This window comes from Chionomys nivalis, chromosome 18 (genome assembly GCF_950005125.1).
Source record: "Chionomys nivalis chromosome 18, mChiNiv1.1, whole genome shotgun sequence".
NCBI classification, from domain to species: domain Eukaryota; kingdom Metazoa; phylum Chordata; class Mammalia; order Rodentia; family Cricetidae; genus Chionomys; species Chionomys nivalis.
In genome coordinates, this window is record NC_080103.1 from 3545475 (window position 1) to 3568762 (window position 23288).

Below are 23288 nucleotides of genomic sequence, written 5' to 3' on the forward strand. Positions count from 1 at the left end.
GAGTTGAAGAATAGTTATAATTATAGTTATAATTATAGTTTTCCTTAGTTATGATAAAAATAGATGTAAATATTTTTACTTGATAACTGTTTGTTATATGTAATTTTGCTATGTTAAAGTTAAAGCATTCCTTTTTAAAAGGGGAAATGATGGAGGAAGGTCATTGGTTAATTAAAAAAGAAACTGCTTGGCCCTCATAGGTTAGAACATAGGTGGGTGGAGTAGGGTCTTGATACTGGAGCTCAGGCTGGTCTTGAACTCATAATCCTACCTCAGCCTCCTGAATGCTGAGGTTACAGATGTGCAGCACCACGCCCATCTTAACAAGGCTTCCATGCCATAGAAACCCCTGATAGTCCGGCTCGGGAATCCCACACCTGACAATCATCCTGCCCCGGGTAAAACTGCCAACAACTGGGATGGCCACAGGGCCGAGGGTAACAAAGCAAAGCGACGACGAGGCCACTCAGGGCGCTTGGCCGGGGCAGCTGCACAAGCTGCACATGGAGACCCAGACACAGCACAGGCGCATCTGTCACACTCAGTGCTTTATTTCAACAGACAGCCCTGGTTTTTAAAAAAACATTGTGGGACAGTTCAACATCTCATCACACTGACAGGGAGAATTCTGGGCCTTTGGGGAAACGCTCGAGTCTCTCCAGCCCAGCACAGAAAGGAGCTGGACTTCTAACTTGTTAAGAAAAATCTATCAAATATGTTTCTTCTCCCAGAGGCGAGGGCTGGGTCCTCAAGGTAGAGGTCCTGGACTTAGAGCAGCTGGGGTCCTGGAGGTGAAGCTGGGGGCTGGGTCAACAGCGCCGACAGGAGATCCTGAGCCATCAGTTCCTGAGCCCTAGAATCCGTATTTGGCCTGGGTCTGCCGGCGACTGAGCCTGTTTTCTGACCAGGTGTTCTTCAGCTCCAGCTCCCGCTCCTTAGCCTGGGAACACAAAAGAGGAGGGGTCACAGTGAGCAGCCTGACTTACTGACGGAACGGCTAGGAATCACACACACTGCATCACTGTACATCCTAGACCCAGCCTCTTATTTATTTAAAATAAAACAGCTAAAGTTGTTATTGGAAAAGCCTGCTGGGAGGTTGGGGGGCTGACAAGATGGCTCAATGGGTAGAGGTGCCTGCCACCAAGCCTGATGGCTGAGTTCAATAACTGGGACCTGCGTGGTAGACAGAGAAAACCAGTAAAATTTGTCTTGACCTCCTATGACTAATATTGCGGCACACATGTAAGTACACACACACACTAAATGTATTAAACAATTTTAATAATGGGGATGAAGCTCGGTTGGTAGAGTCCTTGCAGGAAGCACACTGGGCTCTGTCTTTACAAATCAGGGAGAGGCACATGCCTGTAAATCTTGGCACTCAGGAGGTAGACCCAAGAGAATCAAAAGTTCAAAGCCGTCCTGGGCTATATATCCTAGGATGCTTGAAACTTTGTCTCAGCAAAGTCAAAAGAATCCTATAATAGACCATGTCACTTCCCTCTTACATAACAAGGTTTCTCAAGTCTCCTGTACCAGAGGCAGAGGGAATGACTAAGAACACAGCCTCCCCCAAGTGGCCACAAGGAGAACAAGAAGGGCCGTCTACCAGAAGGGAGCCTGGCCCTGGGTTCTACTACTCATCCCCAGGTTTAAATGGATCCTGTAAGGGGAGCCCTGAGCATCCTCACCTGATGAATCAGATATGTGATCTGGTGTTTCCTCCGCTGCTGGCCAGTTGGCTGTTCACCTTTCTTCTACAAGGGAAAACAAAAACAAAACCCAAAAACATTGTCCTTAATCCACAGACAGAAAGCCATGAATGTCTCATGTGCATGGACAGTGTAAGGCTGGAGAGCTGAGCCGCTAAACATAGAGCCCAAATCTTTGAAGAGAAAAGTCAACGTGGAGTTGCTTCTGTGCCTATATACTTACAAAACAGACATTCTACTATGCCATTATGAAAAACAAATCTAAGATGAGAACACTTGCTAGAAATAGCCTGTTAATTCCCCAAATGAATGGCTAAACTCTGAGGTGAAGACTGGGGTTACTTTGTCTGATATCCCAACTCTACCTCTAGCCCAGTGTCTAGGCTCTGGCCGTGGACACTGGCCTGTAGTAAGTCTAGGACAGCTTTCATGCCATGGGTATGTGATCTGCCAACCTCCTCCAGACCTGCTTACTATCCCTCCATCCATCTGCCCCTTAAACCCTCTTCATTTCTGTCCCCTTCTCTCCAATATGGCTCCTACTGACCAATTCCTAAGCCCTCCCTTCGGCTGAAACACTACCTTGTCCTAGGGCATGTCAACCACTTCCCTGAGATGACAAAGTTCACAGTCTCACTCTTCCTCCATCCATCTTCCAGCCTCCAGCAGTAACTATAGCTCACTCCCAACCACACTTTGATGCAAACGATTTACTGTCAAAATCTATACTGCTCTGAGCTTTCACTGTGTGGTTTTTCTGTCTTCTACCAGAGCTGTCTCAAGCTAGAAGCTTCCTCACCAGCCCCACCCAACTCTCAAGAACTCCTCCCCAGAGTCTCCTCAGCACTTATGTAATCAATTTGCACTGTAATCATTTACACTCAAGCGTCCTTAAATCTCTTCCCAACTGTGCTGTCAACTTCTTGGGGATAAGGGACTGTATCTTCTCTTTCAAAAAGCAAGCTCAACAAAATGAAACGGGACAAAAACCTGGAATTGGAAAAAGAGCAGATTCTAATTGCTTGTTACTACTGGATGTCATTAAATGCTACAATTAAAGATGACATACATAAAAGACTCAATCCATTCCAGTGAACACTCGCACCAGCAGCTACTTGTGTGACGCTCCTCTCGAGCCCAAGTTAGCAGAGCCCTTTCTCCTAAGTGGTTTTTCCAGTAAACAGTGATAGATCTTGGCTGCTCTAACCACAATCCTTTGCTTTACCCTGTATGACCGCCAACAGTTAAAACAAATGACGGGCCTGGATGGCCATCTGTGACCATAGAACAAAGAGAAATTAGACGGGGGGAGGGGGGAGGTATATATGAAATCCTTGACCTTGGTGTTGCTGGCACGGAGCTCATGTTCAGTCACCCCACCCACGGCCAGCGTAAAGTGCTCACACCTGCTGTGCTCAGCTGCTAAGTGACTGGAGAAAATGAGCACAGGGAAAGCCAGTGGTGTGGGGAACAGGAAGGGAGCATTCAGAGATAGCAGTTGGCTACAGTAACTATGAAGACAGTGGCAAGAGATGAGCAATATGCCCGGGAGCCAAGGCCTAGAACCTCTGGAGATCTGCTGCGCCCACTCCACAAAGATAGGCTGAGCCAGCTGCCAGATTAACAGATGGAGACTGGTGGGGTACAGGCAAGTAGCTGTAGATTCCAACCAGTGGGAAGAATCACACACCGTCCAGGCAGCTAAAATCTATGAAGTTCTGGAAGGCAGCTGCTCCCATGAAATCTGGTGTATACTCCACTGCCTTGGGCAACAATACCTGCTAAGGGTGTGTCAAGTAACAATAGATCAGACAGACCTGTAGAAGACCTTATGACCTTCCACGTCGGCCACCCAAACAGTCTTTCACACTTACTTTGCTGAAGGACTTCATGGTTTTCTCTTCTGTCAATGACTTGGTCATCCACTGCTGTGCCCCACTGAGTTGGTCATCACCTTTGATCTCCACAAAGTTGATTTCTTCCCTCCCTCGGTTCCTCTTGCCCTGCAGCCGCTTAAACTAAAATTAATTGAATGAATGAATAAATAAATAAATGGACAAACAAATAAATGAGTAAGTGACTCAATCAATCAATTAATTAATTAAAAGCAGAACTGCAGGATCTGGAATGTGGATAAGGAGAGCAGGAGACACTGCTAAGGACTCAGATCTTTAGAGCAGCAGTTCTGAACTCGTAGGGTCCAGACCCCTTTGGAGTCATGTATCACATATCCTGCATTTAAGACATTTACATCACAATTCATAACGGTAGCAAAATACACTTATGAAGTAGCAACAAAATAATTTTATGTTGAGGATCACCACATGAGGAACCGTATTATATTAGAGCCGCAGCGTTAGGAGGGCTGAGAACAAGAACCACTGCTCTAGAGCAGCGCTGGGACTGCCGCACACTGTGCCCGTGGTTTCTCTTCATGAAACACTCCCTTGTCCACCCCACCATCTACCAAACTTCCATGGGCTGCTTCTCAAGAGGTCTCTTAGAGTCAGAGCCATGGTGGCCAAGAGTATCTGTGGAGATCCAGAAATACAAACTAGATAGCCTGAAAGGTCTATCAGAGTCTTCTTCCTTTTCGTTTCTGGACACAACCATGATGGCCTCAAACTCAAATTCTCCTGCCTCAGCCTACCAAAGGATAGGACTACAATTTTTAAATTAAGAATTGGGGGTAGGCCAGGCTGTGGTGGTGTGCACCTTTAACCCCAGCACGTGGAAGGCAGAGGCAGGTGGATCTCTGTGAGAGTTTGAGCCCAACCTGGGCTACAGAGCTAGTTCTGTTCTTTTCTTCGCTGGAACACTGGTGGTGAACTGTAAGGGTTTACAGCCTTCTTTCTTTCTTTCTTTCTTTCTTTCTTTCTTTCTTTCTTTCTATTTATTTATTTTATGGATGAGTGTTCTATCTGCACGTACAACTTTATGCCAGTAGAGGGCATCAGATCCTACTAGAGATGGTTGGTTGTGAGCCACCACGTGACTCACATGGGAATTGAACTCAGGACCTCTGGAAGAACAGTCAGTGCTCTTAACCACTGAGCCATCTCTCCACTTCCAGAACTAGATCTAGAACAGTCAAGGCCACACAAAGAAACAACCCTGTCTTAAAACAAACATGAATTAATTAATTAATTAATACCAATAAATTCCCTATAATCCCAGCAGTCAGAAGACTGAGAACAAGAAGCCTGCAAATTCAAAACCAGCCTGGCTACATAGTAACACCGTCTCAAAAAACAAAACTAAATAACGAAAGTTTTCCTTTAGCTTCAGATTTGAAACCTGGTGTCAAAAATGGTCATTTGTGGGGCTGGAGAGACGTTTCTGTTAAGAGTGTGTACTGCTCTTGCATAAGACCTGACTTGAGTTCCCAGCACCTACAGCAGCTCACAAGTGCCTACACTTTAGCTCCTGAGGGCACTGGCTCCTCTGTCTCTGTAGCTACCTGCACTTATGTGCGTATATCTTGACGCTGACACACAGACATATACGTAACTAAAGATAAAATAAATCTTAAGTTTAATGTGGGCTCAGTAGTCCACCGTTGTCTAGCATACACAAGGTCTTGGGTTTGATCCCCCCAGCACAGAAAATAGAAAGTCATTCTGGCTGTGTCTCCCATACGCTCAGGTATTTGAACATGGTCCCTAACTGGTGGTGCTCACTGGGGAGATAGTCCAGTCTCGCTGGAACACTGGTGGTGAACTGTAAGGGTTTACAGCCTTGCCCCCCACTTCCAATAGCTTTCTCTGTTCTCTGCTTCCTGTGTGTGAGTGGAGATGTGAGCTCTCAACTTCCTGTCTGTCCCTATGCCAGGTCTGCTGCTGACCCCATGCCGTCCACCAGGACGGTCTCCCACCCCTTTGGAACTGTAAGCTCAAAAAATCCTTCTATGGGTTGCTTTTGGTCATGGTATTTTCTCATAGCAACAGAAAAGTAACTAATACATTTTGTTAACTCACTGCTTCATCATCAATGAAGGAGGCATCTGGGGCAATTTCTTGGGGAGGGACCAGAGCCGGGTCCGGTGCAGGATAGTAGCCACCACTGTAATAATCCTATAACCAAACCAGAAAACACAGAACTGAAGGCATAATGGAGACAAAATAAAGCAAACTGTATGGAAAAAGCAGGAGGGATTCCCACACCAAAGCCCCTCAGATGGACCAGCAGAGACCCAAGGACCTACCCTCTGGTTCACCAACAGTCCCAGAAGCTCCCTCATTTGCACCATCCAGGCAGAGGAACATTTTTGGGGGAAGGGAGACAAGGAATGCACATTCTCTTCTGCTGTGCCCTGATCCCTTAGCTACTTCTCAAGATGACTTGCACCTCAACTCTCCAGTACCCTTGCCCAGGCCTTCCAGCGCTATTAGGTCAGGAGCCACATCATCTCATGAATCAGGCAGGGCATTCTATCCCTCCCACCCCCTGGACAGTTTCACTGACTGCCTATACGGTGTGATCTTACAGTCAGAAGAGGTACAAACATGCACCATGAGCTACTTGTTGCTGGGAATGGGGCATACACCTTTAATCCCAATACTCAGGAGGCAAAGGTAGCCAAATCTCTGTGAGTTAAAAACCACTCTGATCTATGTAGTAAATCCCAGGACAGCCAGAACTACATAGTGAGACTCTGTCTGAAAAATAAATAAAAATTTTATAAGCGACGTGTACTTTATGAATGTGACGGCTCCCTCAAACATGAATGCAGAGTCTAGAGGAAGACAAGGTGCAGACAAAGGCAAGTCTGGTCCCTGTGCCTAGCAACTGCTTGTGTTTGAGATAGGGTCGTAATATCATGTAGCCCTAACTCCCCCGCCTCTTCAGTGTACCAGTACACTCGAGTCTGTACTGTCCTATGCCTGGAAGGCTCCTAAGAACATGCATCTTATAATGAGCTAAGTGGAAAACATGATTCATATTTATCACACAAAAAAAGCAGAACATAAAAACCCAAAGCAAGTGAAGAAAATATATCTATATATCTATATCTATATCTATATATATATATATATATCAATAAAAACAAATAACAAACAAAAAACCCAAAGCAAAGCTGGGTGTGGTGGTGTACAGCACTGGAGAGGTTGAGGCAAGAGAATCTGAACTCCAATTTGATAGGACAGGAAAGGAAGGGAGAAGAGAATGAAGAAAAAAAGGAGGAAAAGGAAAATACCCACTGTGAAAATTTTTATTTTTTCCTATTAATGGTAGTCCCACAAGGGCCCATAGGCCCTGAATCTCCCCCTTTCTCTTCTCCATGATTAGCTAATTGTGTCAGAGTGTGAAGTTGAGCGGCTACCAATGAGATAAGATATAAGACACCACCAAAGATAAGGATAAAAACAAGAGGCCAGCCGGGCGTGGTGGCGCACGCCTTTAATCCCAGCACTCGGGAGGCAGAGGCAGGCGGATCTCTGTGAGTTCGAGACCAGCCTGGTCTACAGAGCTAGTTCCAGGACAGGCTCCAAAGCCACAGAGAAACCCTGTCTCGAAAAACCAAAAAAAAAAAAAAAAAAAAAAAAAAACAAGAGGCCATCTTGGCAGGCATTGTATCTGGCTAGCTAGGAGAACTATAGGGTACCTGTTTCGCAAAAGAAACCGCCTTGACAAGTTTGTTTTTTTGGTTTTTTTTTTGTTTGTTTTTTTTGGTTTTTCGAGACAGGGTTTCTCTGTGGTTTTGGAGCCTGTCCTGTCCTGGAACTAGCTCTTGTAGACCAGGCTGGTCTCGAACTCCCAGAGATCCGCCTGCCTCTGCCTCCCGAGTGCTGGGATTAAAGGCGTGCGCCACCACCGCCCGGCTTTGACGAGTTTTTCACTCTGCTCCTGCGCTCCTTTATACGACAATAACTGCTACTCAGAAACCACACCAGACTTCCCTGCTCCTCGACACCCGCAATCAAAGACGTATCTCTTAGTTCTAAGATTAGAGAGCATTCCTCTCCTACTTTCTTAAATCTCCCACCACCTCCCATCATAAGCTTCTGTTTTTAAAATGTTATGATTTAGGTTAAGTATCTTCTGCTGAACCACGTGTTAAAGGTTTATTCACCAGCCTGTGGTACTACTAGCGGTGAGACCTTTAAGAAGTGGAGCTTATTGGAAGCCCGGCGGTGGTGGCACACATCCCAGCACTCGGGAGGCAGAGGCAGGCAGATCTCTGGGAGTTCGAGACCAACCTGGTCTACAAGAGCTAGTTCCAGGACAGGCTCCAAAACCACAGAGAAACCTTGTCTCGAAAAACCAAAGAAAGGAAGGAAGGAAGGGACGGAGGGAGGGAGGGAGGGAGGGAGGGAGGGAGGGAGGGAGGGAGGGAGGGGGGAGGGAGGGAGGGAGGGAGGGAGGGAGGGAGGAGAGGAGAGGAGAGGAGAGGAGAGGAGAGGAGAGGAGAGGAGAGGAGAGGAGAGGAGAGAAGAGTAGAGGAGAGGAGAGGAGGAGACAGCTTATTGGAAGGAAGGAAGAACGTCAGCGGTGTGACACTGCAGGAAACACTGGGATCCTGGCCCCTTCTCTCTTAGCTGCCTGCATAAGCTGAGAGCTTCCTCCTCTGCTGCAGTCTCATGAGACACTGCCCAAAGTAATGGAGCAGATGTGTCCACACAAAAGTAATGGAGCAGATGTGTCCACACAAAAGTAATGGAGCAGATGTGTCCACACAAAAGTAATGGAGCAGATGTGTCCACACAAAAGTAATGGAGCAGATGTGTCCACACAAAAGTAATGGAGCAGATGTGTCCACACAAAAGTAATGGAGCAGATGTGTCCACACAAAAGTAATGGAGCAGATGTGTCCACACAAAAGTAATGGAGCAGATGTGTCCACACAAAAGTAATGGAGCAGATGTGTCCACACAAAAGTAATGGAGCAGATGTGTCCACACAAAAGTAATGGAGCAGATGTGTCCACACAAAAGTAATAGAGCAGATGTGTCCACACAAAAGTAATGGAGCAGATGTGTCCACACAAAAGTAATGGAGCAGATGTGTCCACACAAAAGTAATGGAGCAGATGTGTCCACATGCCCAAAAGTAATGGAGCAGATGTGTCCACACAAAAGTAATGGAGCAGATGTATCCACACAAAAGTAATAGAGCAGATGTGCCCCCACAAAAGTAATGGAGCAAATGTGTGCCCACATGCCCAAAAGTAATGAAGCAGATGTGTATCCACATGCCCAAAAGTAATGGAGCAGATGTGTCCACACAAAAGTAATGGAGCAGATGTGTGTCCAAAAGTAATAGAGCAAAGAAACCATGGATTGAGGCCCCGAGTCAAAATACTCTTCTCAACAGATACGTCAGGATTTCTATCACAGTGAAAGAAAGCTAACATGCAGAATGAAAGTATGACATGAGTCACCTTATCAGACTCCCAAATACTTGGGCAATTTAAATCCATAAGGTTCAAAATAAAAGCGGTGTATTTTAAGACTGAGTGTATAAGAAACCAAGCTAAGTGACACACAGGTCATTTCACTGTTCAAATTCTCCTTCAGCGCCATCTTCAATGGTCCTAGGCCCGCCCTCTGTGTCCTCACCCACCTGATAATAAGCACCAGCGGCATTGGCATCGCCATATGTGGAAAACTGATTGTAGCTATAGTCATCCCCAGGCTTCGGCATCCAGGGGGCCACACTTGACCCTGCTGCCATCTTAAATTCAAGGGGAGCATTGGCTGCATCGTCCTGGAAAGCTGGCTCTGGTTCTGTGCCTGGAGGCAGCTCTTCAGGGACAGTGGGGACAGGGTAAGGGTAAGGCTCAACTCCAGGTGGTTCAGCCTTGTCAGGGAGGGAGAAAAAGTTCTCAGGAGCAACTTCCTCATCACTGTCGTCATCCTCCTGTGTGATCTGCTTCGTCACCTGCAGGGCAGCACTTTTGGCAGCAGCCTTGATGGCAGAGGGTGATGGAGTGGTAGTTGTGGTGCCCAAAACAGGAGCCAGTGAGGCAGGCTTGGTCTTAGAAGCCAGTCTAGAGGGCTTAGCATCCGAGGAGACATCTGAGGGTTTCCGGGAGAAGGCATGGGGCAGGAGCAACCTGTTAGTCTCTTTCACAGTCAGGTTTTTAGGTTGGGGGAGCAAGGCAGACAAACCAGTCCCCTCGCCGGATCCCTAGTGAGCCCAGGTTTGGAATGAGAGGGAAGAAAGGCAAGTGAAACTTTATATTATGCACTAGCAACAATGACAAACAAGATCATATAGTTTTGTGCTTCTCCTGAAAGCCTCAAAGCCCCTTGAGGCTTTGTTACCTCCATGCACTCAGCAACCCCCCCCCCCATGACTTACTATAGTTGTTCATCCACAATGAGAGGCGATGTCCTGTCTCAGCTCTGTCCAGCCTAGTTCCCTAATTAACTGCCACAGACCCTATCCCAACTTTACGTCTTCAGTGCCCTTGGTCTCACATTATCCCTTCTCCTTAAAAAACTAAGTCTCAAGGCCAGAGAAAGATGCAGGGGATCAAGGGCACTACTTCATCTTCCAGGCAACCAGGATTTAGTTCCAGCACCTATACTGCAGCTCACAACCTCAAGTAACTCCAGTTCCGGGGATTCTAATACCCTCTTCTGACCTTGGCCGGCGCCAAGCACATGTGTGGTACAAATGTATATACACGCAGACAAACATTCACACACATAAAATGAAAATAAATCTTAAAACAAACAAAAGAGCAAAGAAACAAACAAACAAACAAAAAAACCCAAAACTGAAACTCAACTTCTCCCTCCTTTGAACAGATTCTGCTCAAGAGACATCTGTACCTACTGCTAAAAGCTCCCTCTGCCAACCCACGCAAGGAAAGCCCCCTGCATGTGATACCTCAACTGGCTAATGCCAGAGTCAAGCACTTAGTTTATCACTTTGTACACTAATTGGCCCCACCCAACCATACGAATTGCTTGGATTCTACTTTCTGTACACTGAAAGGCTGGTCTGCCCTAAGAGTAGGGAGGTATCAATAGGAAAAGGAGAGTGGAATAAGGTCACTGTGTCACAGTCTTGGAGCACCAGGATATCTTCTCAGTCAGAACTGTCCAGAACGAGTTAAACAGGACTCCTGGGGCAAGCAGGTCAGGCAGGAGAGGAGTTCTTCCTGCTGGGGGTGGCAGATTGAAAGCACTGCTTAGGCCGCCTTACAAGTGCTCAACTTCTCAACACCGTCCGGGATCACAGCTACAGCCCTCTGCAGGGCCAGGCCCCGCTCTGCTTTCCCGGGTCGTCCCTTTGTGCTCATCTTTTCCACGACCTGAAAGACAGCTCTTCACTTGTGGAGTGCCTTTCAAGTAAGTCTACCCTGTCCCGGAAGCCTGGAGACAAGGGGATCCCTGGCCTCTTCAGTGGCTCTTCCCTCGGCACTCACTATCACCACACACCACACCACCCTCACTACAAGTCCTTTTGACTTCCACGTGACCCTGTCCTAACACCTGCCAAAACTAGAAGTGACACCTTAACCAAGTGAAGAGAAAGGGCAGCTTCAACACTGCATATGTGGATTCCAAGACAACCACCATAGAAGGCAGGACCACTCTTCCCCAACTTATAAGAACAACATGAAATCCAACAGTGTATACACATCGAGTGTAGAGGCGACTGAAGACACTCAGAGCAGAGCAAAGGTGCTGAGGTGAGTAGTAACCAGCAAACAGCAGGGAGGTCACGCAGTCGAGACTTCTGGTTTTGACTGCAGAGAAGCAGCCAAGTACAAGTGTTACTTAGACTCTCCAGGGCCAGACTTGAACTCTGGAGTCAGCACATCAGATATAGCTGTAAGCCCAGCTCCACCCACATTAGCTGTCTAACTTTGGGCAAATTCCTCAGTTTCTTCACTTAAACTAGAATGATCATAACTTAGAATTTAGGCCCTACAGTTGAAAAAGAAATTGGCTAGACACAGGTAAAGCATTTAGCATGGTACCTGGTACAAGGTAAGTGCTGTTTGAGTATCTATCTCCAGGTTAGAAACACAACAGGAAGAACAGGCAATTTCACAGCACAGATGTTCCTTATCATCATCTGATCACCCTACTTACACCCTCTCTAAACAATCCTTCTACCCGAAATGTAATGGACTGAATTAAGTTACAGTTCCTGTTCCTACCATTGCCTGTCCTTCCAGAAAAGTCAACTCCATTGCTAATGCCAGGAAGAAATGAGAAAAAGATCTGTGCATCTGATTCAAAGCTACATTGGAAACCAAAGTCAGACCAAAACAGTCCTCAAATACCTGCAAACAAGCTAGCCCTCCAATGAAAACCTTTGGGCACTTTAAGTCCTATCTTTCTGGAAACAACATAGAAAGAGAAGGAAGAGCTATGGTACACCAAGCTTACCTGCAGGACAATTTTCTTCTTTGCAGGTTCATCTTCCTCAGAATCTGACTAAGAGAAAAAGAACCAGAATAAATCATAACTGTTTTAGAACAGCAGAAGAAACACACTGCACAAACATCCATGGAAGACTGGACAGAGCCCATCTGTGTGTGCCCATCTCTGCGGAGCTGCAGACCCTATGGCCCCAGCCAAGCAACAGTGCTCTCCCCGGGTACTGCAACAGCTATGGAGGACGAGATGAGTATACCTTGATTGCCTTGGTTTCTACTCTGTTAAACTGAGACTATTTCCTCCACTTGGTCCTGGGTACAAAGAAATGCTATGCCTGTTGTTATAAATGCATCCACTAGAAGATGACTAGGAGTTGGCCCACAGTCTCACCCAATCTCAACCTCAATTTTAAAACTATTCACACAGACTGCATGACCGTCACAGCTGGGAGCCCCAGTGGGATTTAGTGCTGTGTTAACTCCTTCTCCATGAGGCAATGAAGGTCAAAATCGCTGGAGAAATCCATTCCCTCTCCAAGTCTGATCTATTGTCTGCCAGACACCATCATTCCTGGCTGGGAGATCCTGGCCGAGAAAAGAGCCACTAATGTGAACTTTGGATTCAACAGGACTGGGCCACACTGAAAAGACCTGCCTGAACTTTTTGCCAAGCTCTGAGAAGGCAGAGGTGAGTTCTTGGCCAGTCTGATCGATGTAACAAGCTTCAGTCCAGCTAGAGCTACATAGTAAGACCTGGTCTCAAAACAAAACAAAAACAAAACCCTTGCTGGGCAGTGGGGGCGCACACCTTTAATCCTAGCACTCAGGAGGCAGAGGCAGGTGGATCTCTGTGAGTTTCAGGCCAGCCTGGTCTACAAGAGCTAGTTCCAGGGCAGCCTCTCTACACAGAGAAACCCTGTCTCAAAAAACAAAATGAAAGCCAGATACAATAGTACAAACCTGTAATCCTGCATTCCTACAGCAGGAATGGAGACAGAAGAACTGGTCTGAAGCTTCCAGGATGGAGTACACTGTGCAGCAACAAAACAAGACACTTCCTCAACAGAACAGAGAACTACCAAAAGTCATCCTTCTCTGACCTCTGACGTGCACATACCGACACATACATACACAAACCAATAAATGAACAAGTTTAACACACATGCCACAGTCACTGTGCAGAGGTAAACACAACTCTCAGAACCTGGCTCTTCCCTTCCACCTTACGCTGGCTCCAGGCTCCAGGGACTGAACTCAAGTCGGACCTGCACAGCAAGCACTTTGCCTGCTGATCCGTCTCATCAGGCCCAGAATACAGTTTAAACTACGGGCAGTGAGATGGCTCAGTCAGGAAAGGTGCTTGTTAAACAAATCCAATAATCTAAGCTTGATCCCCAAAACTTATGTAAAGGAGAGAACAGTATCCACAAGGCTGTGAAGCTGTCCTCTGACCTCCACATACTTATCATGTGTGCATGTGCACATGCACCCCACACACACACTTTAAAAACAGTAGGTGCACAACTCAGTGGCAGAGGATCTGCTTGGCATGTATAAATAAGTTTATAAATGGGGGACTGAAGAGATGATTCAGTGTTTAACAGTGCTTTCTACTCTTGCAAAGACCTGAGTTCAGTTCCCAGCACCCACATCAAGTAGCTCAAACTATCTGTAACACAACTGCCTGTAACATTCTTCTGGCCCCTGAGGGCACTGCAGTCACCTACTCATACCCATACACACATAATTAAAAATAAAATACATCTAGTCAGGCGGTGCTGGCGCACACCTTTGATCTCAGCACTCAGGCAGAGGGAGGAAGCTCGAGGCCAGCCTGTTCCAAAGTGAGCTCCAGAATAGCCAGAGCTGTTAAACAGAGAAACCCTGTCTCGAAAAACCAATAAACAAACAAATAAATAAACCTTAAAATTAAAAACTACTTCCTAATAAATAATAAATATGTAGGAACACTACCACCACTACCAATAACAACAACTACAACAGTTCCCAAGTCCATCTTTCCACGGTCTTGGTCTAATTATGTAAAATAAAGGTGAGGCTGGCCATGGTGGTACACACCATTAATCCCAGCACTAAGAAGGCAGAGAGGGGAAGAACTCTGTGAGTTTGAGAAGCCATCGTGGCAAGGCCTAGCCGTCAAGAGTACTACTAGACACTGGAGGTTGGAGATGGCTCTGCCCTGAAGAGCACTGGCTGCTCACAACTGTCTGTGACTCCAGCTCCAGGGGACCTGACACCAATGCACATAAAATGAAAATTAATTATTTTAAAAAAGTTTTAAGTACTCTAATGTGCCTAAAACTTTTCTGTGTATCATGATCTGCTCACAAAGAATTCAGATGCCAACAAGCATGACAAATAAAAAAACTGTAAAATTAGGTAAATAAAAAATAATCAGGTGTAGTTCAAACTTCCCTCAGTGAGAACAGCCATTATGGAAAACCTCAGCACCTGTGCGTACGGAGTTTATGTGCTTTTTGAGGTAGCTCTTGCTATGTAACCTTGGTGGCCTTGTAATAAATAATCCTCTTGCTCCAGCCTTCTGAGAGCTGAGGTTATGGGGCATACTACCCCAAGAGGGTTCTAATAAATTAAAACCTCAGGGTGAGGGTGGCGCACAGTGGAAGAGCACACGGTCAGTATGGCCCTAGGATTAACCCACACACTCTAACAGAACTACAAATCTACTCCATATCTATCTACCCCAAAGCTGGAAAGCTGTGTATTGAAGAAACACACCCATATTCACAGCAGCAGCATCCACAATAACCGTTACCCAGTCGACCTAAGTGCCCATCAATAGGTAACTGGATAGAGAAAATATGTTATCTATAAACAATGAATAGCAGCCTTTAAAATAAAGGGCTGGGGACAGTAATGGCTCAGCAAATAAGGGTGTTTGCCACCAAGCCTGATGAGCCTGGAATCTCCAGGACAGGAGAGAAATGTCTTCCACTAGATGCTCTCTCACTTCTATGCATGCACCATGGCATCTCACACCTGCACCTGTACCCATAAACAAAATAAAAGTTTAAACATTTTAAGGAGAGCTTGGGATGTAATTCAGTGGGAGAGGGTTTGACATGCACAAGACACTGGCTCAGTCCTTAGCCAGGCCAGAAAAAAGCAGGAAGGAGAATGACCATTATAAAGTTGTGAAATAGGCCGGGCGGTGGTGGCGCACGCCTTTAATCCCAGCACTTGGGAGGCAGAGGCAGGCGGATCTCTGTGAGTTCGAGGCCAGCCTGGTCTACAAGAGCTAGTTCCAGGACAGGCTCCAAAACCACAGAGAAACCCTGTCTCAAAAAACCAAAATAAATAAATAAGTAAATAAAGTTGTGAAATAGAAGAATGGAGACATGATGATGATGATGATGATGATGATGAATACTTACACTTCAGAACTACTAAAATAAACTCCACATGTTCTTGTAGCAGGAATAATATTTTCTCATCTTCAGCTTGAACCCCAATATCTGTCTCTGGGTTTTTATTATCCATGCTATATGTTCTCACCACAAAAATACTTGGCACAATGGACATGTTAATTAGCTTGATTTTACTAAACTATTCATAAATTATGATATCATCCTATGCTCCAAAAAATACATAAAGTTTATTATAAATTGTCCTCACTGCATCCTGGTGCCAACACCACTGGTACCTTTCCGTGTCCTTTCTGTGTGCTTTGTACCTGTTCCTGACTCTAGGATACCAAGGAGCCTTCTGCACTGTGACCCCATGTCACTCCTGTCTGCAGTGGCATACCAACTTGTTCATCAGCACTTTCTGTGTAAATAAGACATTTTCCCACGTTTTTTTGTCTTTATTCTGACAATGGCTATATCTTACACTGAACCACCACCCGGCAATCAAAGCAGCACTGATTTGATTGCTAACTGCTGTTATAACATTAAAAACAAAAAAAAAAAAAAACAAAAAAAATACTTAAAAGGGAATCTGTCTTAGACCTAAATGTGAAAAAGTAAAAGGCAGCAAAGAAGAGACCCACCACTGACCAAGTGCCTGCTGTATATTCCCAGGGACTTTTGGATTTTGTTTTATTTCGGTTTTTGTTTTTCAAGTCAGGGTTTCTCTGTGTTAGCCCTGGCTGTTCTGGAACTCACTCTGTAGACCAGGTTGGCATCAGACTCACTGAGATCTGCCTGCTCTGCCTCTCGAGTGCTGGGATTAAAGGTGTGTGCCACCATCCCAAGGTGATTACTTGATGCCCGTAAATTCCCTAAGTAGTCAAGGATGGCCTTGAATTTCTGATCCTCCTGCTTCCACATCCATGGTGCTGGGATTACAGTTATGTGGTGCTGGGAATCAAACCCAGGCCTCTATTTGCAGCCTCAGAAGCACTCTATCAACTGAGCCATAGCCCTACCCTCCTTCTGGTAGCATCTCAAGATAACTTTATAATTTCAATTTTATAAGTAAGGAAAGCAAGTTTCAGAGAAGTCAAACTGTGGCAAGGACAGGACAGAATCTGAACCAGTTTTGGCTTTTATGTCTGGAAAGTATCACCATACTGACAGTGTGAAAGTCTGAGAACCGTACTAAAATGCCATTGGATCTCACAGGTTTTCAGTCAGCCTGTGGCTACTCATTCTCCCAAGGCAAGCGGGCACACTACTCCCGGTCCCAGTGGCGCTGAGACTGCATGGCTACTGTCGACAGAAACGCACACAAACCAAGGTTCACAGCAGAACTCCGGGTTATCATTCTCGGACTCTCCACAATGACACACTCAACCAAGAAAAAGATGTGAACACCACCATCTGGGCATGTTCAACCTTTTCCTTCTTCAATCCCCATTCCAGCCTACCCATCCACTCCCATCCCTCCCACCCTCACCCCGACTTCTTCTGACCCTGGAGAGCCTAGGAAGCCCCCAGCATGTAACTGCGTGGGCTAGCACGGAGTCCTGAGTACACCTGCTGAAACAGGTCTACTGGCAGCACTGGGGCAACAGAGACCATGCTTTTTGTTTGTGGGGTTTTTAATCGTTGTTTTTTGGAGATAATATTTCACTCTGCAGCCCAAACTGGCATTGAACTCTCAGTAATTCTCATGATTCAGCCTTCCAAGTGCTGGGATTCCAGGCATAACATCAAGCCTTGTAAAAGCATGCCCTCATTTCCTAGATCCTGCAACAGTGTCCACTGTGACAGTGGATGCAACTGTCCTGAGGCTAATAGAAGTGAAGGCCAGATCAGCAGGAAGAAGAAAACTCAATTTCTCCTTAAATGTCACATACTGTTCTCAATATGCTGACAACCTGAAGTTTGTTTTTATTTATCTAAACAGGATCTCTCTACGTAGCTCTGGCTGGCCTCAAACTTAGTGCACTGAGCCAATGAATCATCTCTCCAGCCCCATGACTGACCATTTCTTTTTGTTTTTGTTGTTGTTTTGGTTTTTTGTTTTGTTTGGTTTGGTTTTTTGCTTTTGGTTTTTCAGGACAGGGTTTCTCTGTGTAACAGCGCTGGCTGTCCTGGAACTCACTTTGTAGACCAGACTGGCCTCGAACTCAGAGATCCAACTGCCTCTGCATCCCAAGAGCTGGGATTAAAGGTGTGCCCCACCGCCGGGTGACTGGCCGTTTCTAATAAGCTGTTACTCCTGGATCTATGATTGCTCACTACTCATATACATCCTTCCCGAGCTTCTACTGAGAGTCCTTTTAGAAGTTATCCCGAAGGGAGGGGCGCTGCTCTTCCAGAGGTCCTGGTTCAATTCAATAGCAACCATCTATAATGAGATCTGGTGCCCTCTTCTGGTGGGCAGACAGAACACTGTACATAATAAAAAAAAAAAAAATCTTAAAAAGAATGTTATAGCCGGGCGTGGTGGCGCACGCCTTTAATCCCAGCACTTGGGAGGCAGAGGCAGGCGGATCTCTGTGAGTTCGAGACCAGCCTGGTCTACAAGAGCTAGTTCCAGGACAGGCTCCAAAACCACAGAGAAACCCTGTCTCGAAAAAAAAAAAAAAAAAAAATGTTATACTGTGACACGGATCACTATGATAGTCTCCCAGAAACATAACATCCAGGAAGCTAAACTATATCAAGGGGCTGAGGAGAAGCCTCAGCGGGTGAGAGCTGTGAAAGAAGAGCCAGCACCGTGTAAAAGGCCAGGCACAGCTGCATGTGCTTGTAACCCCACATTGTAGGGAAGAGACAGGCAGATCATGGAAACTTGCAAACCAACCAGCCTAGCAAAAATGCTAAGTGTTAGGTTTAGTGAGAGACTCTTTTCAAATAAGATGGAATGCTGGTGAGATGGCTTAACAGGTAGGAGCATCCGAATGCAGGCACACACAGGTACTGAACCTCTAAACCACAGCAAAGTCAAGTGTTTCATATTTGAGGGGCAGGTAGCTTTAAGTGTTTGTTTGTCTCTAACAATTTTTTTTTTTTTTTTTTTTTGGTTTTTCAAGACAGGGTTTCTCTGTGGTTTTGGAGCCTGTCCTGGAACTAGCTCTTGTAGACCAGGCTGGTCTCGAACTCAGAGATCCGCCTGCCTCTGCCTCCCGAGTGCTGGGATTAAAGGCGTGCGCCACCACGCCCGGCTTGTCTCTAACAATTAACAAGGCTCAGAGACATCATAGTCACAAAAGACCACAGTACCAGTAGATGACGAAACAATATACACACCTGCACCTCCTGTCCCTGCCACAAACCTCACCAACCTGACCCCAGACTAACAGGAAGTGTCCCAACCACCCAGGATAACATTCAGTGCTGCTGGGGCTGTGGCTCAGTAGTAATGTGTTTGCTTAGTGCGCATGAGGCCCAGTTTGAAGGGAGACAGGATAGTTAGTATGGAGTTGGGCTTCTTAAATATTTTTCACTTGAGACCCCTTTTGCTGGAGAAAATGTTATTTGGTCCGAGTATATAAATATATAAAAAGCACATAAATAAAATGCTTTCTGATAATAACCATGAAGAAATTTATCTTAAAACAATTGTTTGGGTCAGGCATGATGTATACCTTTAATATCAATACTCTGGCAGGGGAGGTAGGCAGATCTCTGATTTCAAGGCCATCCTGGTCTATAGAGCAATTTCCAAGCCAGCCAGGGCTACACAGTGAGACCCCATCTCTCTAAAAGAAAATTTGTGTTATATTTAATTTCACTTTTTCTTTCTTCCGGGGTCTTTTTTTAGTTTGGGGGGGTGGGTGAGTCAGGATTTCTCTGTGTAGCCCTGACTGTCCTAGAACTCGCTGTGTAGACCAGGCTGGCCTGGAACTCACTGAGATCCACCTGCTTCTGTCTCCTAAGTGCTGGGATTAAAGGAGTGCACCACCACCAACTGGCTAATTTTTTGTTTGTTTGTTTTGTTTTGTTTTTTGAGACAGGGTTTTTCTATGTATCTTTGGCTGTCCTGGAACTCTGCCTCCTAAATGCTGGGATTAAAGGCATGCACCACCACACCCAGCAAGCAACTGGCTAATTTTACTATTTTTTAAAGATATGCAAATTTGCATGCTAATGAGACTAATAAAATGTGATTTTTGTGTGCTTTTGTTTTTTAAGAAAGGGTCTCATGATGTATCCCTTCCTGGCATGGAACCCTCTATGTAGACTGTCTGCTTGCCTCTGCCTCCCAAAAAGTGTACCTAGGTTTTCTGTTTTGTTTTAAGATTTATTTATTTATTATGTATAGAGTTCTGCATGACAGAACAGAGCACCAGATTTCATTACAGATGGTTGTGAGCCACCATGTGGTTGCTGGGAATTAAACTCAGGACCTCTGGAAGATCAGTTTGCTGTAGGAAGGCTTGTAGCTTGTGGTTACCCACCTACTGGGGCATGGCCTCTTATACGATATACGCGGATGCAGGTTCTTTTTTTTCTTCCTCCTTTTCACCAGCTGCTCATTCGGATTGCTGGATAGTAGGATTCGATCATTGTCCACCGTTCAAGCAGAGAATTCTGACTTGTGAGTTTACCCCTAAATAAATATCTATTTCTCATTTCTGAGCTAGTGTGGGATTTCTTTCAATCATCCATTCATCACGAGGTCCCCTCATCGGTGCTCTTACTCTCTGATTCATCTCTCCAGCCCGCATTTTGTTTATTTTTAGCATTTTTATCTGTTGCTGTTGTTTGTTTTTATGTTTTTTAATTTACTTTTATTTTATTATTATTTTTTAAAGACAGTGTCTCATCATATGTCATATGGCCCTGGCTAGCCTAGACCTCACTCATAGACCTGCATCTGTTGAGATTAAAGATATGCACCACCACACCCATACAATACATACATATTAGTGCATATCTAATAAAATGTAGGGCATCTCAACCTTTTTCAGGGCTGACCCATACTTTGATATTATAGTCACCAGTACTAGGGCCAGGGATGCAGCTCCGTTAGTGGAGCACCTACTACCAGGTACCAGGACCTAAATTTAATTCTCAGCACTGAATTTTTTTTGGTTTTTCAAGACAGGGTTTCTCTGTAGCTTTGGAGCCTGTACTGGAACTAGCTCTTGTAGACCAGGCTGGCCTCGAACTCACAAAGATCCTCCTGCCTCTGCCTCCTGAGTGCTGGAATTAAAGGCGTGCGCCACCACCACCCAGCAGTCAGCACTGAATTTTAAGACCTGGCGTGGTGGTACATGCAGGTCAGTACTCTCAGCACCCACGAGGTAGAGGCAAGAGAATCAGAAGTTCAAGGTCATCCTAGGCTACACAATGAATCTGAAGCCATCCAGGGGCTACATGAGACCCTATTTCATGAATACAGCTTCACATATTATGTAATATAAAGTGGAAGTCCATTTGGAGCTATTTTAGAATTTCTTGAGAGCTAGAAAAATGGCTCAGCAGTTAAGAGCATTAGTTACTCTTCCAGAGGACCCAGGTTGGATTCCCAGCACCCACATGGTGGCTCACAAACCTCCCCTGGCCCTCACAGGCACTATATTCATGTGGTGCACAGACATACATGCAGGCAAAACACCCATACCCATAAAATAGAATGAGAAAAAAAAAAATAACTTAGCTGAAAATTCTGTTCTAATCCCAAGCCAAAATACATTTAATGATTTTTCTCCTCTTTGGTTTGAGACAGAATCTCATGTCATCCAGGCTGGCTTTAAGTTCAGCATCTAGCCAAGGGTGAGCTTGAACTCCTCCCAACCCTCCTCCTCCACCTCCCAAACACTGGGGTTACAGGTGTGCAGCACCACACCTGGCTTGCATATGGTGATTTTGTTGTTTTTTTCCTCTGAGGCAGGATTTCTCTGTGTAGCCCTGGCTGTCCTGGAACTCACTCCTTAGACCAGGCTGGCCTTGAACTGAGAAATCCACCTGCCTCTGCCTCCTGAGTGCCAGAATTAAAGTGTCCCACCACGCAGCCTCATATAGCAATTAAAAAAAAAGTATTACATTTATTTATTTGTATTTATGCATGTGCACACATGCACTTGTCAAGTTTGATGCCAAGTGCTGGGCCATCATGCTAGACCTCGTTTAATGATTTTTTTTTTTAATGAAATTCAAGTGAGTAACTCAAAGTAAGTTTTTCTTTTTCTTTTACATTTTTATTTTAGGGGGTGTGAGTAGAATCAGAGGACAATTTGTGGAAATCAGGTTTCTTCTCCCACCATGCAGGTTCCAGGGATAGAAATCAGGCCAGCTTAACACGTAACCCTGCTCCCCATCTCTGCACAAAGTATCAAGACATAATTAATTTGATGTTTGTGTGCTGAGGAATGAAAAAAAATATCAAAAGCTTTGTTTTCCATAAGTGAACCATATGTTCCTACAGGAGCAGAAAACTTCATATAAATAGTAAAAAAAAAAATACTACAATTTAGGTCAAGTTCTCACCATACAAGCATGAGGACCTGAGTTTAATATCTACAACCTAGATTTTTAAAAAGAAAGAAATAGGCTGGAGAGATGGCTCAGTGGTTAAGGACACTGGCTGCTCTTCCAGAGGTCCTAAGTTCAATTCCCAGCACCCACGCGGTGGCTCACAACCATCTATAGTGGAGTCTGATGCCCTTTTCTGGCATAAAGGTATACATACATAGAGCACTCATACATAAAATAAATAAATGAACCTTTGACCTGGAGGTGGTGGCACATGCCTTTAAACCCAGCACTCAGGAGGCAGAGGCAGGCAAAAGCCAGCATGATCAGTTCCAGGACATAGCCTACAGAGAAATCCTGTCTTGAATAACCAAAAAAAAGAAGAGCTCACAGTTTCAGGAAGTTCCTTCTCCATCCCCCATGGTTATATAAACATTGCAGACAGCACAGGTTGCTACAAGACCTGCGGAGCTCTGAGCTGACAGGTTTGCGAGCAGTCAAGGATGGACTTTCAGTGACACAACTAACTGCTTCTGAGTTCTGGTCCTCATAACCCCCAATGACCTCAATGACTTACCAAGCTCAACTCTGGTCGTCTATTTTGGTATATTTGGGGTAAGGAGACATTTGTTCATATCACCCCAGAAATAGTGTCACACAACTGGAGGCCAGCCTGGACTACTGAGTAAGACCAGGGCAAGGAGTGTGGTATTATTATATTTCTTTTTAGCCTGACAAGAACCTAAACCTCAGTGGCCACTACTGTCCTCTCTAGCTGCCAAGAGTGACAATAGACACAGCCCTAGACTGCTGAGCAAGAACGGAAACAGACATGTTCCATTAGGCTGTCCAGTGGGATCTGCTCATTCCCCAGGCAGCCTTCCTCTTATCTTCTCAGGCTCTGGTTCTCAGAGACTCTTCAAAAAGCAATCACTAGCTAGCAGGGCCAGGAGCCAAGTAGGAAATCAAAGTTAAGAACAGACACCCCACCTTGCTAGACTCCAAATGAATTATACTATTATCCCATTAGCGAGATTCATCAACTTCTTTAACTCTTTGGTCTCTTTGCCCTTTCATTAGGATTTTGTTTTCTCTATTTTACTTCTTGTTTGTCTTCCTTTTTGATTTCTGCCTACCCATGGGCCTTCTCCTTACCTTTTCAGTAAATACCAAGACAGAGCAAAGTACATCAAGGTTCAAACAGAACCTCTGCCACCACTTTAAAATGACGTGGTTTGGGACAGCTTGCCTGCGTCCTCTAAACCTGTTTCCTTCTAGGTAAACCAGCATTAGGAGCCTAGCACAAAGTGGGCGGAGCAGAGCGTGGGCCAGTAATCCTACCTAGCACCCAGGAGGCGAAGGCAAGAGGAGAGAAGC

At 45.4% G+C, this 23288-nt stretch overlaps 1 protein-coding gene across 1 annotated transcript in view; it reads right to left on the bottom strand.

The window, feature by feature from the left end:
- Positions 1–531: 531 nt before the first annotated feature.
- The window catches only part of Prcc (proline rich mitotic checkpoint control factor), a 28437-nt gene continuing 5680 nt past the window's right edge, over positions 532–23288 (bottom strand). Inside the window, exons 2-7 of the mRNA XM_057793401.1 lie at positions 12068–12115; positions 9279–9845; positions 5693–5788; positions 3590–3733; positions 1695–1760; positions 532–940 (exon numbers count right to left, since the gene is read on the bottom strand). Of these exons, the coding sequence (XP_057649384.1) occupies positions 854–940; positions 1695–1760; positions 3590–3733; positions 5693–5788; positions 9279–9845; positions 12068–12115 (1008 nt within the window). The 3' untranslated portion in view covers positions 532–853. The remainder of the gene's footprint in view (positions 941–1694; positions 1761–3589; positions 3734–5692; positions 5789–9278; positions 9846–12067; positions 12116–23288) is intronic.